General features: G+C 40.8%; 2 protein-coding genes across 2 annotated transcripts in view; both read left to right on the top strand.

The window, feature by feature from the left end:
* The first annotated feature begins 257 nt into the window (after positions 1 to 257).
* LOC118414824 (deleted in malignant brain tumors 1 protein-like) overlaps positions 258 to 16,861 on the top strand; it is a 36,095-nt gene continuing 19,491 nt past the window's right edge. Inside the window, exons 1-8 of the mRNA XM_035819086.1 lie at positions 258 to 305; positions 462 to 475; positions 8,841 to 9,057; positions 9,799 to 9,840; positions 11,141 to 11,182; positions 11,658 to 11,699; positions 12,582 to 12,890; positions 13,222 to 13,530. Coding sequence (XP_035674979.1) covers positions 470 to 475; positions 8,841 to 9,057; positions 9,799 to 9,840; positions 11,141 to 11,182; positions 11,658 to 11,699; positions 12,582 to 12,890; positions 13,222 to 13,530 — 967 coding nt within the window. The 5' untranslated portion in view covers positions 258 to 305; positions 462 to 469. The remainder of the gene's footprint in view (positions 306 to 461; positions 476 to 8,840; positions 9,058 to 9,798; positions 9,841 to 11,140; positions 11,183 to 11,657; positions 11,700 to 12,581; positions 12,891 to 13,221; positions 13,531 to 16,861) is intronic.
* Positions 14,862 to 16,842, top strand: LOC118414800. The gene is made up of 2 exons (XM_035819053.1): positions 14,862 to 15,299; positions 15,533 to 16,842. The coding sequence occupies exons 1-2, from the start codon at positions 14,934 to 14,936 to the stop codon at positions 16,805 to 16,807; spliced, it is 1,641 nt and encodes a 546-aa protein (XP_035674946.1). The 5' UTR covers positions 14,862 to 14,933; the 3' UTR covers positions 16,808 to 16,842.

Here is a 16,861-nt window from a genome sequence, read left to right as displayed (position 1 = left end):
TAGCAAATCATAATAATAGTTTCGTCAAATGTAAATAAGAAGTGCATCCCATGTGAAGAAACAAATTCAAATAAACACATTCCGAGTGGCCACATATTCAGACATGCGTCCTTTAATTTGGACTCAATTATCTGTATTTGCATTGAGGACTGGGTGTGGCGACAGTTTATATACCCAAAATACCGGGGACAATTTTCCGAGTGCAGGAAATGTACCATGTAACGTAATTATCAGCCCACACCGTCGGTAGGGCAAAAAGGAAACGGACGGCATCGCAAAGACCTCGACTGAGCGACGAGCAAAAGGTATACATGTACGTGTCAACTTTTATCTCTCTTACGTTTAGATTCTGAATCTGAGTAGGCTTACATTGCATTTTCTCTTCTTTCTTAGATATTTAGATATTTCTCCTATTTGTAGAAATAGAAGTTGTTTTGATGACCTGTTTTTCTTTCAAGCAGCTGAAACGATGAAGGTTACGTCCTGCCTAGTAGCCACCGTGGTGGTGCTTGCGATGATGCTGACTGTCCGGGGACAGGAGCCAGAGCCAGAGGCAGAGCCAGTGGCGCCGCCCGAAGCGCCGGCTGCTCACGGGGGCAACTTGGAGGAGGGAATGGCCGAATTGAGCAAATTTCTATCAGGATTTTTCGGCCTTTTCGCCGGCTTGGGCGGTCTGAAACCGGGCGGTCTAGGCCCAGGTAGGTGGACTTAACATTCTTTAGTCGATACATTTTTTTTTTCTACTTTTTTATTATTTTATTTGCTTGAATAAAATAGACAAGGACAATGTGACACTGCCCACAACGTATTTGAACAGTGCTACGAACAAAGAACAGGCAGAAAATATGATATACTTAGGTAGTCTCATAGCATTTTAAGTGCGTATTGGCAGTGTGTTGTTATCCACCTTGTCTCGGATACGGTATTGGAAGGTGGAGCCCAACCCTTTCCATCCGTTGCCTTTTACCTCTCCAATTGAGGTCAGGTACCTATATTGCACCTGGGTGGAGTGAGGAAAGTCATGTAAACGTGCCTTTCCCAAGGGCACAATATTGGTAGCATGAAAGGATTCGCACCCAGAATTCTGGGTTCTAGGCCCTGCGATAACACCACACAACCCTATTTGTAAACTCCAAGATTTGAAAGAAAACTGACATGTACAAAGTCTTATATAGTGCTTGAAAATAGTGCGTTGCTCAGTGGTAAGTGTTCCTGTCTCTTGACCAAGAAGGTGGTATAGGTAGTCCGTAGCAAAGCATTGTCGGTCACCGGACGTAGCTAGCGCTACTGGAATTGGTTGCAATCCTTAGCACGGGACGTTTAGCCGGCCGGGCGGGGTCAACTGCTCACTGTGTTTGTCGAAAAGAGCTAGGGGGATTCTCCTGAGCAATGGACAACGGATTTGTGAACACTATACATAGCGTTTGTCACGACCAGTGGAATAATAGCTCTTCTGTAATAAACTGGTTCCAGTTTTACGTAAAGGTCCATTATGTAACATTTTGGCCCCGAAATTGAACATACTATCAAGAACAAAAGATTTACTTGGATAACATGTGCAACGGCCGTTTTGAATATATTTGCATCATTGCCGTATTTCTTGCGCTTGTAAACTGTACAGGACGATTTTCTAAGTTTTTGAAACCATATCATTCTAGAACCTCTGGTTCTAAACCACAGTATACTATACACTATTTCGAAACATCATAATTTGTATAGTACAATGATGTTGTGACATCCCTCCCTATAATTAAATATTGATATGGTATGCAATTCTAAAGTGATAATCTCACTTACTATGTAAAGAAATGGTAGGAAAGTCTACCTTATATATTGTCCTAATGTTAGAGAAGGGACCTTTAAATATGTATTTTTTTTCAGTTGCACCTAAGAAGTGGCGCGATGACTACCGGTGCGGACCGGGCTACCCTGCCGAGGACGGTAACCCTGCCGAGTGTGATCCCGACAGCATCTACCCGTGCTGCTCCCCGTACGGCAACTGGTGCGGCAACACCTCCGATGAGTGCGACTGTCCCGGCTGTACCGACTACAGGGATACCGACTACAGGGAGAAGGGAAGCGGCTCCGGTCCGTCTTTCAGAAGTTAGCCTCAGCCCAGCTTGTATTAGGCTTCGGTCCCAATTGCGTCTGTGCCCGTCAGGGATGTAGCCCGGCCTGGTCGGGCCCCGAAAGCACAAATTTGCCCAGATGTACTGCCGGATACTCGGTGTTCCCCACTGTTATGTCACGACGTCTATTAGTTACTGGGTCCCAGCTTGATTTTAACACTGACTTAAAAAATTCAAGGGGGGAGGGGGAATGTAGGCCGGACCAAAAATGACAAGGGAGCCGCAGGGTGTCCCAGGGGGCCCACTTAAGGGCAAGCCCGAAAGTGCCAAAAACAGCCCGTGAACTTCCCGACATGGCCCTCTTTTTCAATTGGGACTGAAGCCTTGCTTACACAAACCTTTGTTGCCTAAATGCGTTGTGCTATTCTAATTATTTTTTTCTGTATATATTTATCTATGACCTGTGTAGAGATGTGTACCTAAACATGGGAACACATCAGAAACAGATTTTCACGTGCCACACGTACATGTGAGAGCTTTGCATGCACGCGGCGCGACAGTAGCTGGCTATATTAGACCGAATGTCTTGAACGAACGCTTAACTGTCGTTAAAAAATGAGGAACAGGTAAAGTAATGTTCAACGTGCCACACGTACAACAGCTTCGTGGAAGACAACAGCTTCGCATGCACACGGTTCGGCAGCAGCTGGCTATATCAGACCGAATGTCTTGAGCGAACGCTTAACTGTCTAATCAGCAACTATGGTAGGTTTATCTCAATTTTTCTCTTACAAATTACAGGTACGGATGCCGTGGAGGGTGAGCAGACCTGGCGGGACGACAACCGGTGCGGCTGGGGCTATCCCGCCGACGGTGCCGAGGAGGCCGAGTGCAACCCGAACGGCGTCTTCGCCTGCTGCTCGCCGTACGGCTGGTGTGGCGTCACGCCCGAATACTGCGACTGTCCCGGTTGCGTCGACTACGGTCACTACGGAGGTACGTTGATCAGTCCTGTTTATTATACAGCTGTTAATGTTTTCGGTAAGTATAAAGACCTCTTAAACACAGTAAACAAAAAAAAATGAATTGCATGGTACGACCACATGTTAAGGACCCTTCACACGAGAGCAAGAATGAGCCGGAATGCCGGCGCCGTCAAAATGTAAATTCTTCTCAATTCCCGGGAATTCTTAGTGTATTCTAGATATTCTCACTGCGTTCAAGATACTTGTGCCTATTCTTGTGGCCGTCCAGAATGTTTTTGTCATGCACAAAACTTTCGAGGTACATTTGAGGTGAAAAAATATAGAACGGCATTCAAAGTGTATTCTAATTTCTAACCATTCTAACTGCAATACGACCGGATTATAAGTTATAAGGCACTCCAAAAATTATTCGAAATATTCTAATCTCATTTGATGGAGAATCGGCTGGCCAAAAAAATGAATACGGTTATCTGAAATACAGTAAGAATGCCAAGACTGTACTGCGGATACCAAGGAATACACAAGAATTTTCATTCAGACGGCATTCCGTCTCATTCTGCCTCTCGTAAGAAAAGGTATTAGATCTATTTTGGATTCCAGCCCGAATGTGGCACGAATTTTTCAAATTCTTTATTCCGGCTTGTTCTGCTTGATTCTTGCTGTTTCGGTTTTATTGTAAAGGCCATATCAAAACCGAACGGCTAAGAAGGTCGTTCATGCACGCAGCAGTAAGACTGTATAATGACACATTGTAGGTTAGGCTTGCTGGCCCTCCTGCTATTTTTTCCTGTTAATTCTGGAAAGTCTGTATAATGATTTGCATTGTATGTTTGATTGTTTGTAAGTTGCCGACAGTAACAAAGTTACCCAATTCAGGAAGCCTGCAAGGCATTTCCTGCGCATGTAATTTGCTTTGGTGAAATAAATAACTAAATAAATAATAAATAATATATATGATTTAGTCAGTGTGGCCTTACAGTTTCGACATCTCAGATCAAAGTTGTTGTTTTTTTTCTGTGCCGTTCTAGTGCGAAACCTCGGATGTTTCGGGGATAGTAAGGAGCGGATGATGTCCCATGGTCCAAAGATCTTCCGCAACACTCTCACCAACGACATCTGTCTCGACTACTGCAGGGAACTGGGCTATGCCTATGCTGGTAAGTGGTAAAATCATTAATAGACGGAAGGTCTAGCTTGGCTATGCCTATGCTGGTAAGTGGTAAAACCATTTTTAATAGACGGAAGGCATAGCTTATGAAAGCATACTTCATGTAAATGTAAATCAATGAAATATGTAATTCATGAATAGCCCATAAGTGTCTATGCATATAATTAAGATATGTCAAGAATCCCAAATGATAGCGGGCTATCGGGTCAAAAAAGGAGAGGTAAAAAAGTGGATGAATTTTGAATAGACACCATAAAATTGCAACAAGAATTGAAGCGAGAAAACATGGTATCGTAGCCATTTATTCCTGTACTCAAGATCTAGATGTATACTAGTGTAGTAAAAGGGACATTGTTAGATACCAAGTTGGCAACTTCACCACTTATGGCTTCCATATTGAATGATTAAACTATCCGTTACAACCGTGCCTAGTTTAACTACTACACCTATAGTCATGGCTACCTAACTACACATTGTCAAGTACAGTCTAATGACCGGACTTGTGTAGTTAGGTACAACACAACATATTTGCTCATATTTTACAATAACTTTCGCGTCATATTGACCATCTCCGGAGTGGAAAAATCAGACAAAAATTATTTAGCTCACTTATGTCATAAGTAAAGCTTTCTTACTGTGAACTTACAGGTACCGAGTATTATGAAGAATGTTTCTGCGGCACTGAGGAAGATTTCGCCCGTAACCTGGAGGGGAAAGAGGTCCTGTACGAGTCATGTGACACGCCGTGTGTGGGTGACGACCCAACAATCACCACCATGTGCGGGGGAACCTGGAAACTGTCGGTCTTCAAAGGTGATTTATTCACTTACATAAATTATGCAAATGATTGATTGTATACGGTCATTGGTTGGTTATTTGTGTGTTTGTTTAGTGAAGCTTTTTTGTGTAATCTTACACTGTAAGTAAACATTTATATAATAGAGCGAGTTTTTAATCATGTAAACATCATGGATGCCAGTTTGAGAGAGCTTGCTTTAGAAATATTAGGCAATTGGATGAAATACTGTGATCCTAGATATATATTACATTGACAACCGATAGATTATTCACTTTATACAGTGTTATAATATGATGTTATACATATCATGTCATACCTTGAGGTGCACAAACTATGCATCAAACATACATATAACGTTAAAATGTTTTTCTTTACAGTCGGCTCTGCAAAGTGAATCTTGCACAGAGAATTCGGAGGTAAATTGTGTATAACTTACACAGTTTCAAATTGCAATCTGGCAAGAATGGCCATAATGATACTACTGGTAGAGATTCCTGTCAGAGCCTATGCCTATTCTGATAGGATCTCCTAATGATTCTACCAGAAGAGATCTCCGAACCTAATCTCTAAGTTGTTAAAAAATACACAACAAAAAAAATGACAAAGTACATAGGAGGCGGGTATTCGTGTGCCTCCTTCTGAATGGAGTACAATTTACCACATTCTTTACTGATAATTATGTACAGAGACTAGAACACATTGTATGAACAGCATGTATACATTTTTAATCTAGATATTTTGCAGTAGTCTTTTTTTCATGCATTTGCCTTCAAATGTGCAAGAAAGCATATGCATATCATTATGCAAATAAGCTAGTAACTCTCAAATAAACCAGACTTCATTTCACATTTATTTTCACAACTCAAATGTTTTTGTCCACACACAGCTCAAGCCTAACAGGTAGCATGTGCTGAGGCGAACCCAAGATACCAAGATACCTCCGATTAATCCATATGTGTTGAATACGTTTATGTATATTTGCATGACTTTATTTCACGTTGTCCATTATCCGTGAATAGTTTAATCAGCTTTGCAAGTCACTGCATGAACAAAGAGTAATTTTTCAGACCCGTTTTTGTCTATTTCCACCGACGTTTCGGTGACCGTCTGTGACCTTTCTCAGGGCTGTTTTGACTGGTTAACATTGTACAGCAGCTATAGGTGTCGCTGTTTGCAGATGCGGTCCCAAACGTAAAGTACAGTATTTATTTACATACAAATCTTGCACCTTGATAGCATTAGTGCAATGGGAATCAAGCAGACATGCCCTGATGAAGTTGACAGTCACCGACGTATGAAGCTGACAACGGTTGTGCAAAAAGACTCTTTTTAATAATGATGTTCAATAGTTCTGCATCATTCTACTCATGATATCAATTCCCATGTGCAAAAGATAATTATGTACAATAGAACGAATGTAATGATGATAAAACTATGTATAATCATATTCTTTCTTCATCATCATTGATGGTCATTTTTATGCATGTCACGATTATACAAGAAAAAATTATAGACTAAAAGACTTATAGATATAATATTATACTTCGTTGATTTTATTATGGTAGTAAGGATGAATAACTTTGCATTATGAAAAGTTGATCAATATTAGTATTGTCAAATAAAGATTTCATCGCAAATAGTTTCTGAAGTACAAGTTCATCAATTGGAATTTCTGTTATTATCTGTATCTATCAGGGTGGCCCGTCTTAGTGACATGGCCAGAAAATAAAAATGACAGCAAGATTTCAAGTCTTGTCTTGTTAGGTACAGGAGACGAAAAATTCCCTTTTTGGCTGAAAATGAAGAGAAAATGCAAAAAAAGAAATTCTTGGCAGAAAATACATGATAATAAATGTTCAAAGTACAGTAAACTACATGCTTGACAAATCTTAGCCTCGTTCACCGGCGTCTCTGGGGGCCGTGGCGTGATTTTTTTTAGGGGGGTGGGTGGATTCGTGATGTTTAACCGAGAATACGCCGGGGAATATATACCAGGAAGCCCGCACAAGCTTACCGGTATATATTCCTTTCCCGGTATTTTTTTTTTCCTTTCCATGCATATTCTCTTTTCCCGACGCGTATTTCCGGTTAAAAATCGCGAATCGACCCCCCCCCCCCAAAGAAAAAAAAAACTTACGCCAAGGCCCCCAGAGACACCGGTGAAGAAGGCTAGACAAATCTGCAGTTTTTCACTATGCCACTGAACTAGAGGCCCAGTGTAGTTTAAACATGTACATTAAAGCTCATGATCATTGAAGTGGAACATTATTAAATAAGGGTCTCACATAATTTTTGCGAAAATTCTGCATCACTTCTTTGGTAAGATATAAAACTTTTGCATTTTGAACTTTTGAGACTTTGTCTTGACATCATGAATAAAAATCCTTTTGCAAAGTGGATTTATCTGAAATTTGGCATCTCCATAATATGCAGTTTGTCACCTTTATCATATTTTTTATAGAAAATTAAGCCGTTTAATGTAGGGAAGTTAGTACTGTTAGTGCAAAACACGATCCTCCTGCCTTTTTTTGCAAAAAAAATGGTCGACAGAAAACAAGTTACACATGTACTACGTGAATGTTAACCGGGACCATGGACGACATCGACTTCCAACAACCCTTGACCCATTGGTGACGTCACTCGCAGTCACCCGCGTATAACGTCACGTGTCCAGAAAGATTGGGTCGTTTTAATGAAAAGGACAGAACTATTCACGATCAGTCGGAAAGTCCTTTATTTTTTTAATTGGTGAACACTTAATACATAATTGTAATCTTTTACTAACCATCTCAAGAAGGAAGTCCCACTCTGGCATGATCAAAGTTGCTTCGTCACATTTCAGTAAGATTATTATCAAAAATAAAGAAAAAAGCTCTCGTAGCGAACTCAGCCGTCCCAGATGTATTGCATGGGAAGCTAGCGATTACAACTCTAATACTGTACAGGCATACACGGTGGTGGTTGTTTATTTTTGACATGTTTTTAGGCATTTTTGCTATATAATTGGTCCCGTTTCTTAATGTCTACCGGAACCTCTGCTTGGAAAAGTTGACTGCTTAACACCCAAAGCAACCGGTGTTTTAGAAACTGACCACGATTCGTTGTGCCCACATGGATAGGACAGAAGATTAGTTTTCATAATTATAATAGCCGGATTTATGCTATTTATGCTAAGAGCGGTAAATTGCCATGGAATTGTTTGAAGTTAGCCACTTTTAATACCCGTTTGGTCACAAGGTCATTTCCTTTACGGGGGTAATCGTGCACAACTCAAGCCTTCTCGGAAATCGGCTTCTTTTTCAGGATATACGTTCTCGGAAACCGGCTTTTTCAGGATATACTATCCTTTACTAGCATCTGGATACACAAAGAAAATCTTTATTTTGTCCTTTTTTTAATATAACATCACAGTTTTGTCAATGTCAATAAAAATTTAACAAATATGACGAACCAAATAGATTTCGACGATTCACAATTGCAAGTGGACAAATTTTCACATGTCCGATTTTTGGACTCAATTATCTGCATTTGAATTGAATACTGGGTGTGGCGACATTTTTACAAAACTAGTGGGGTCAATTTTCCGACTGTTTTACCGTGTAGAATAATTACAATTCCACACCGTCATTAGGGCAAAAAGGAAACGGACGGCATCGCAGAGACTAAGTGACAAGTAGGGGGTACGCACGAACGTGTCAACTTTTAACTTCTCTTACGTTGAAGTTCTGGAACTATTTTCTGGTAGATTAATATATTGAATTTGCTATATATCGATGATTTTGTTCCCCTCGGTGAATTTTTTTTGAAGAACGATGAAGGTGACAGCCTGCCAAGTAGCCACCGTGGTGGTGCTTGCGATGATGTTGACTGCTCGGGGACAGGAGCCAGAGGCAGAGCCAGTGGCGCCGCCCGAAGCGCCGGCTGCTCACGAGGGCAACTTGGAGGAAGGAATGGCCGAACTGAACAAATTTCTATCGGGATTTTTCGGGCTTCTAGCCGGCCTGAGTGGCGTGCAGCCGGGAGGACTAGGCGAAGGTAAGTGGACTTGAAATTCCCCAGTCGATCTAGATGTTTCTACTTTTTTTTATCTTATTTGCTGTTTGTTACTGTTAGCCCAAATTTCAAGTGGCAAACTCTCCTTCTTATTCTTCGATAGTAGAAAGTCTGCGGTTTATATTTTAATGTGAGAGCCATTCTGGTTAGGTAGCTTTACACCGGCTATCAACCTTCAAACCTATCACCATCAAAATGAGCCGCGGGAATTTTATGACTTAAACAAGGGGGGGGGGGGCAAAATTAATCAAGCATCAATATCTTTCAATGAAAATTTACAGGCTAGTAGAACATGCTTAATATCAATTGATTTTTCAATACAAAAGTTTCCATACAAAATAATGGCCACCTAAAATTGGATTTTTGGGCTGATTTTCTCCTAAAAAATGTATACGTTATTTTCCAATATCGTGCATTTATTCACATTGCCTATGGGTCATTGCCTGATGATCTAGACTAACCTTACGTATCATGCGCTACATGTAAAAATTTAATGGTTAAATTCCGCCAATCAAAAGCTTGAGATATGAATGTGTGAAGGGTGACACATCTCTCAGATTGTAGTGACAATATCGTTGCTAAGGCCGTTAATAATGCTAAGGATGTTTCAGATCGTACTCAACAACAAAACTAATGCACAGAAGTAACTATTCTGTGGCATTTTGTTCTGGTTGCCTCAGTAGAAGTATAAGGAATAGTGTTGACATGTTTAACGTTTAACAGATGCCGGCCTGGGTGGTGTGGAGCCAGGTGGACCAGGCGCTGGTAAGTGGACTAAAAATTTCTAAGTCGATCTAGATTGCTTAATTAATTTTTTCATCTTATTTGATTTTAGACACACTAGTAGTCTCCAAGCAGACCCTACGGTGCCTTAGAGATAATATCAAAGCTTGTAAAGGAGTATAGCCGGCCAAAGGGAGTCAGACGGGCACCTGGTGCCGCTATACTAAGCTTGCCAGCTTTGATACTATTTCTAAGGCACCGTAGGGTCTGCGTGGAGACTACATTCTTAGAACATCGGCCAGAACCCCAAATTTCATATATCGGTACCCTCCGGGGTGGAAAATTCTCTGATATTTTTGATAATAGAAGGGCTGTGGTATATATTTTGATGTGATAGCCATTCTGGTGTGGTAGCTTTATACGGGTTATCAGCACTCAGGATAAATAAAGGGAAACAATGACATAGATTAGAAGACAAAACATATCACATGGTTACCTTCGTCAAATTTAAAGCATTACAGATTGAATATATATGATCTTTGTGGGACACAAAATACCTGTAAAATTCCCCGAATCCGTTTTTCTACAGGATCATCAATTAAATGTAAATGCAGAAATGTTCGCAGTGGTTTTATGTTCGCGGTTTTCTCGATGGCCGTGAATTTAAAACCACCGCGCACATTTTCCCATGGCGTATGGTTCTAGGTACCACGAACTTAAAACCAACAAAAACATGGGACTCCTCCATAAGTCCTGCGTTGTCATAAGCGACCCCTGCTAGACTCCGTTTTCGTTTAAAACAGGACATATCAATTTTTTTATGACTCGTGGCCCGACCGGAAATACTGTATATACTGCAAGTGTATTTGTGCCGTTGTGATGCTGAGTAATGTGTGTCAACGATATCGTACTCCCCAGCAAAACTGATACAGAGAACTAACTTTTCTGTAGTATTTTGGTCTGGTTGCCTCCCCTAAAATAGGATTTTTTGTGATTTTCTCGTCAAAAATGTTATTTTCCAATATCGTGCATTATTCACATTACCTATATGAGGCATTTCCTGATTATTCAGACGTGCGTATAATGCGCTGCATATCAAACATTAACTGATCGAAATCCGTCAATTAAATCTGAAGATTTGAATGTGTGAAGGATGACACATCTGCCAGCTTGTAGTTACAATATCGTTGCTAAGGCCGTTACTAACTGCTGTTGCTAAGCAGGTTTCAGATCGTACTCCACAACAAAACTGACACACAGAACTAACTTTTCTGTAGTATTTTGATGTGGTTGCCTCAGTAGAAGTATAAGGAATCGTGTTGACATGTTTAACGTTTAACAGATGATGACCTGGGTGGCGTGGAGCCGAGTGGACCAGGCGCTGGTAAGTGGACTTTAATTTTTTAGTCGATCTAGATTGTTCTACTTTTTTATATTATTTGCTTTAGGACACACTAAGACAATGTTTTTATACTTTACAATGAAAATCTGCGGGCTAGTAGAGCCTGTTCAGAGGATCAAAAATATCAATTGATTTTTGATATCACTATTTGATACACAATTATGGCAACTTAAAATTGGATTTTTTATGTTCTCGTCAAAGATATAATATTTATTTTCCAATATCGTGCATTTATTTACAGTTTCTATGCCTGATGTGGGCATTACCATGCGTATCATGCACTGCATATGAAACTTTGAATTATCTAAATCTGTCAATGAAATCTGGAGATATGAATGTATATTGGATGGATGACACAGCAAAACTGATACACAGAATTAACTTTTCTGTACTATTTTGGTTTGGCTGCTTCAGTAGAAGTGTAAGGAATGGTGTTGATATGTTTAACGTTTAACAGATGCCGGCCTGGGTGGCGTGGAGCCGGGCGGACCAAGCGCAGGTATGTTGGCTTAAAATTCCTCAGTCGGCCTAGATTGTATTACTTTTTTATATTATTTGCTTTAAGGCACGCTAAGACACGGTTGGTTAGTCCATGGGCCAGGACCCCAAGTTTCACATATCGGTATCATCCGGGGTGGCAAATTCTCCTTGTTTTCTTTTAATAGTAGAAGGTCTGTGGCATATCTTTTGATGTGATTTTTATTTATTTATTTATTGATCTTTAGGGTAGTCCCTTCAGTTAACTTAGTAACTGATTTCCAAGGGAGCCCTATTCTGGTATGCTAGCTTTAAACCGGCTATCAGCCTTCAAACCTATCACCATCAAATGATCCGGGAATCTAAGGACTTAACAAGGGGGTGGGGCAAAAAATTAAACATCAATATTTTTAAATGAAAATTTACAGGCTAGTAGTAATAAGAGAATCACAAAAATATCAACATTCAATGACATTCCTGATCGCATTTACCAAAGGTCATTGTAAATAAATATCATTCTTGCGGTGTACTAGTGTTGGTTTTATTTAACGTGAAACTTAGTGAGCTCTTGTAATTCAAACAACAGGTGCTAATCAACTCCTTTGCATCAACATAGTCTCTTTCTTGTTCTACCCTTGTTTCTTTTAGACTACTAAAATTGCCTTCATCTCTTTTTTCATATTAATTAAGCCGGTGAATAGAGTTGAGGCCTACGTCAACTTTCACGTTGTCATGCGCCTGACCTTTGCACACTAGAGCCACCAAAATTCACCAGTTTCACAAGCAACAATTTCATAATGTTCATAAAGGTTCATAATTTTCTGTGCTGTCATGGCAACGGGTTCTTAACAGGCATTTTTTTCACAAAAGTTTGATGTTACCATTTAATGTCGTCTTATTTTAGACATCCGACTCGTGGGTGGAAGTATTTCCAACAAGGGCAAGGTTGAAGTGTACCATGACGGACAGTGGGGGACCGTCTGTGACGACGATTTTGACATGAACGACGCCAACGTGGTCTGCCGTCAGCTGGGATACGGCAGAGCTGTGGATGCCTTATCTAAATCTGCCTTCGGGTGGGGGTCAGGACCAATCTGGCTGAGCGAATTGGACTGCGAGGGTTCCGAGACACACATCGAACAGTGCAGCCACAGCGGATGGGGCAGACATTACTGTAATCACAATGAGGACGCTGGTGTGGTTTGCACGGACGGTGAGTCAAGAGTTTTGTCTTCGTGTGATGTATAATTATACAAAGTGGGACACGTTTGAACGTTATAATATGGATAAATTTCTCTATGTGGGTCGTTTATGGTCATTTTGAAAAACTTACCTCAAGTCAACTTTATAAGTCATGTAGTCCCTAAACGGTTTATTAGCTAGAGCTAATTAAGTTGGTGACTTTTCCTAAAATTTAGAGAAACAATTTCATAATGTTCACAAAGGTTCATAATTTTCAGTGCTGACATGGCAACGGGTTCCTGACAGGCATATATCTTTTAAACAAAAATTTGAAGTTTACATTCAATGTCTGTTTAATTCAGGCATCCGACTCGTGGGTGGAAGTTTGTCCAGCGAAGGCAGGGTTGAAGTGTACCATGACGGACAGTGGGGGACCGTCTGTGACGACGATTTTGACATGAACGACGCCAACGTGGTCTGCCGTCTGATGGGATACCCAAGCGCTACTGAGGTCCGAAATGAAGCAGCGTTCGGGGCGGGGTCAGGTCCGATCTGGTTGGACAACTTGGCCTGCGAGGGTTCCGAGACAAACATCGAACACTGCAGCAACAACGGATATAGAATACATGACTGTTATCACGGTGAGGACGCTGGTGTTGTCTGCTCGGAAGGTGAGTGAAATTTTTTTTTTTTAGTGTTTTATATAGAATAGTAAACGTTTGAACATGTCGATTTTTGTGGCCCTTGCGTCAAATACTGATGCAACTAGGTTATACTATTGTTTGATTTCTATGCATGCTTGTGCTAAATTTAAGAAAAAAATGTAACAGACGGGGGGGGGGGCTAAAAGTGCCTGAGCCAACTTTGATGTCGTATAGCTCCCAAACGGCTTGTGCTAGAAAAACCACACTTGGTGACTTTTTTTAGAATATTGTTTGCAACAATTTTCAAAAAATAGAGTATGTTCATAATTTTTCGTGCTGCCATGGCAACGGGTTTCTGAAGGGCAAATTTTAAAAATTTTGGCTGAAAAAATGGGATTTTCAGATTTTCTTACTAAACTTAACTTCTTTTCATAAATCTGTAATATCTAACACGTCTTAGTTTAACATTCATAATTAAATATTCATAAATTATGCTAATGAAATGACGTTATTGGTCAAAATCCAAGATGACCGACAATATCATGATGAAAAGTATGACCAGCTTATTTTCACTCGAGTTTCATCATTACTTGATATTTTCTTACAGAAAACATTCATATGAAAGTTTCTAATCCATTTTCATTGGGTTTTAGCGTAATATGTTGAAAAAATTATTTTAAGATATTTAAGGTTTATAATCCAAGATTTTGGATGGCTAAACTACAGATGACGGCATTTTATGACGTCATTTTGACGTCGTTGCGTCGGCTTTTGACAACAGAATCTTAACACACTTAAATATTGATAGGAAACATTATTATTACTTTTTGTGTGCAATGTTTAGGTATTATGGGAATTCACCGTTTCGGCCCAAAAAATCAATTAATGACGTCATAATTACGTAATATTACGTCATAATAACATAAAAATTGTAGGAATTTAAAAATCGACGAGCATAACACCCCCTGCAAATTTGGTGATCGTACAGTAAGCCGTTTTGAAAATACAAAGGGGGAGGGCGAATGAGCCCCCCTCCCAGTCCAGGGAATGCCAAAAAAGCCCAGTCTGAATAGGTTAACCCTATCCAGACTGAGTGGGCTTTTTTGGCATTCCCTGGCCTGGGGAAGGGGGTCTCGTTGGGCCCTCCTTCGTTATTTCAAAATGGATTTGTACAATCGCCAAATTTGCAGGGGGTGTTATGCTAGTCAACTTTTTATATTCCTGAAATGTGTATATCATTGTGTCGTAATATGACGTCATTAGGTGTTTTGGGGGCTAAAACTGGGAAGTCCCATAATACCCAAATATTGCACACAAACATTAACCATAAAAGTTTCTTATCAATATCTAGGTGTTATAGATCGTTTTCACAGAACGTTCGAATACCGTTCTATACGCGTGGGCGCCATGTTGGATGATAACCTGGATGAATGGAACATGTATTAAACATGGCAGCACAACTAAACTTACCGGCCACGAGTACAGGAGTGCTATTTTCTTCTTATTGCCACTCATTAAGTGGTCATGCCAAGGTCAGGTATGAGGAGAAGGTCTCTGCCATTGGGTTTGACCCGTACAGTTTGCACAAATCGGCGTTTGATAGCGATTTAGCTCTAGTGCCGTCGGTGGAGTACCCGGACATAGTGAATTATCTTGTCCTGACAACCTCTTGGGCCACTAACAACCAAATGAAGGCGTACAAGTCTATGGAGGCGTACAACTTCTTTGTGTCGGGCTGGGTGGACACCCTGCAGATGAAAACAGTCAGCCCTGACAAGGTCCTTGTAGCAGCGCGGGTAAGTACACGTGGGGATTCCCCCTGGGGATCCCCTTTGTTTGTTTTGAAACCTAGCACCTCCATATACTGTATTGATTTCACAATATTGTAGCGAACGTGTCGCGGGTTCAAGCGGTGGCCAAGTCCATGATATGCTATATCCTGAGTCAGTTTGATATGATTACACTATTATACAATCTCTTCATTTTCCAGGCGACCGTTTGGCAATCTCTTCGTTTCTTTTTTGTACAGGTGAAGCATTCACAAAGAAACACGGCAACACCATTGAAACCGTGGTTTCTCGCAGAAGAAAATGGAAACATTCTCCTCGCGCACTGTGATTGCATGGCGGGTGTGAGTGAAGCCTGCTCGCATATCGGTGCAATACTTTTTGCCGCGGAAGTTGGGGCAAGGCTAAGGAATTCAACATCCTGTACCGACGTCGAGTCTTATTGGTCAGCGCCAACATATGTCCGAAACATACCATATCTGCCTGCATCCGGGATGGACTTTCAGTCGGCAAAGAAAAAACACGCTTTGTTGATGGAAAACAACGTAACCCCATCGGCCACACGCACAGTGCCAGAGGGTAACACGGAAGCTGGTACAAGCTGTGATGAACAGAAGGCATTTTTCCAGAAGCTTTCCGAATCAGGTTGTCGTCCAGGCATCCTTTCCCTTGTCGCTCCCTTCAATGAAAAGTATATTCCAAAGGACATTGCACTTCCTAAACCAATCCCTGAACATTATAACCCAAGATATGCTGAACTAAGTTTTGATGAGCTATTAGAGAAGTGTTCCGAAGTAAATGAAAATCTCTCTCTGACACCAGGCCAAATCCACGCAATTGAAGAGAGCACACGAGACCAGGCGAAATCAAATGTCTGGTACAGACAAAGAGCTGGTCGCATTACAGCGTCCAATCTAAAGGCTGCTTGCCACAGTAACCCAGATAAGCCATCTAAATCTGTGGTTATGGGTGTATGTTATCCGCAGACACAACGTTTTGTCAGCCCGTTTACAAATTGGGGGCAGTTGCATGAAAGTACAGCACTGAAAGTATATGAAGAGAGAATGATTGACAACCATGAAGGTTTCCAAACTTACGAAAGTGGCCTACATATCAACAATGACTGGCCTTATCTAGGAGCAACACCTGATGGTTTGGTTGAATGTAAGTGTTGTGGGAAAGGGGTATGTGAAATGAAGTGTCCATTTACTGCCAAAGATCTCTTGCCAACTGATTTAGCAAATACCAGAAACTTCTGCTTGAAGAAAACCAATGACATAGTTCACCTTGACCGCTCACATGCTTACTACTACCAAGTACAGGCACAGATGTTCATATGTGATGTAGAGTATTGTGATTTTGTGGCATGGACAAAGAAGGGGGTGTTCATTGAAAGAATCCTACCAAATGCAGAGTTTTGGGATAGTGCAACGTTGAAATCTAAGGAGTTCTTTGACAAGGCAATCCTCCCTGAAATTGTTGGCAAGTGGTTCTCCAAAACCGAATCATCAGGATGAAAAAGAAACATTAAATGTTCATAATGTTCACCAAGAAAGATAAACAACATCAAC

Source organism: Branchiostoma floridae, chromosome 4, assembly GCF_000003815.2.
Source record: "Branchiostoma floridae strain S238N-H82 chromosome 4, Bfl_VNyyK, whole genome shotgun sequence".
Lineage (NCBI taxonomy): Eukaryota > Metazoa > Chordata > Leptocardii > Amphioxiformes > Branchiostomatidae > Branchiostoma > Branchiostoma floridae.
Note: the sequence above shows the minus strand (reverse complement) of the source record. Positions and strands in the feature narration are given on the sequence as shown.

What these genes read in the sequence shown, in the direction of transcription:
- LOC118414800 (XM_035819053.1), top strand. Translation starts at nt 14,934, where the DNA reads ATGGAACATGTATTAAACATGGCAGCACAACTAAACTTACCGGCCACG. An exon ending in AGGTCCTTGTAGCAGCGCGG is followed by an intron (nt 15,300 to 15,532) that starts GTAAGTACACGT and finishes TTTTTTGTACAG; the next exon opens with GTGAAGCATTCACAAAGAAA.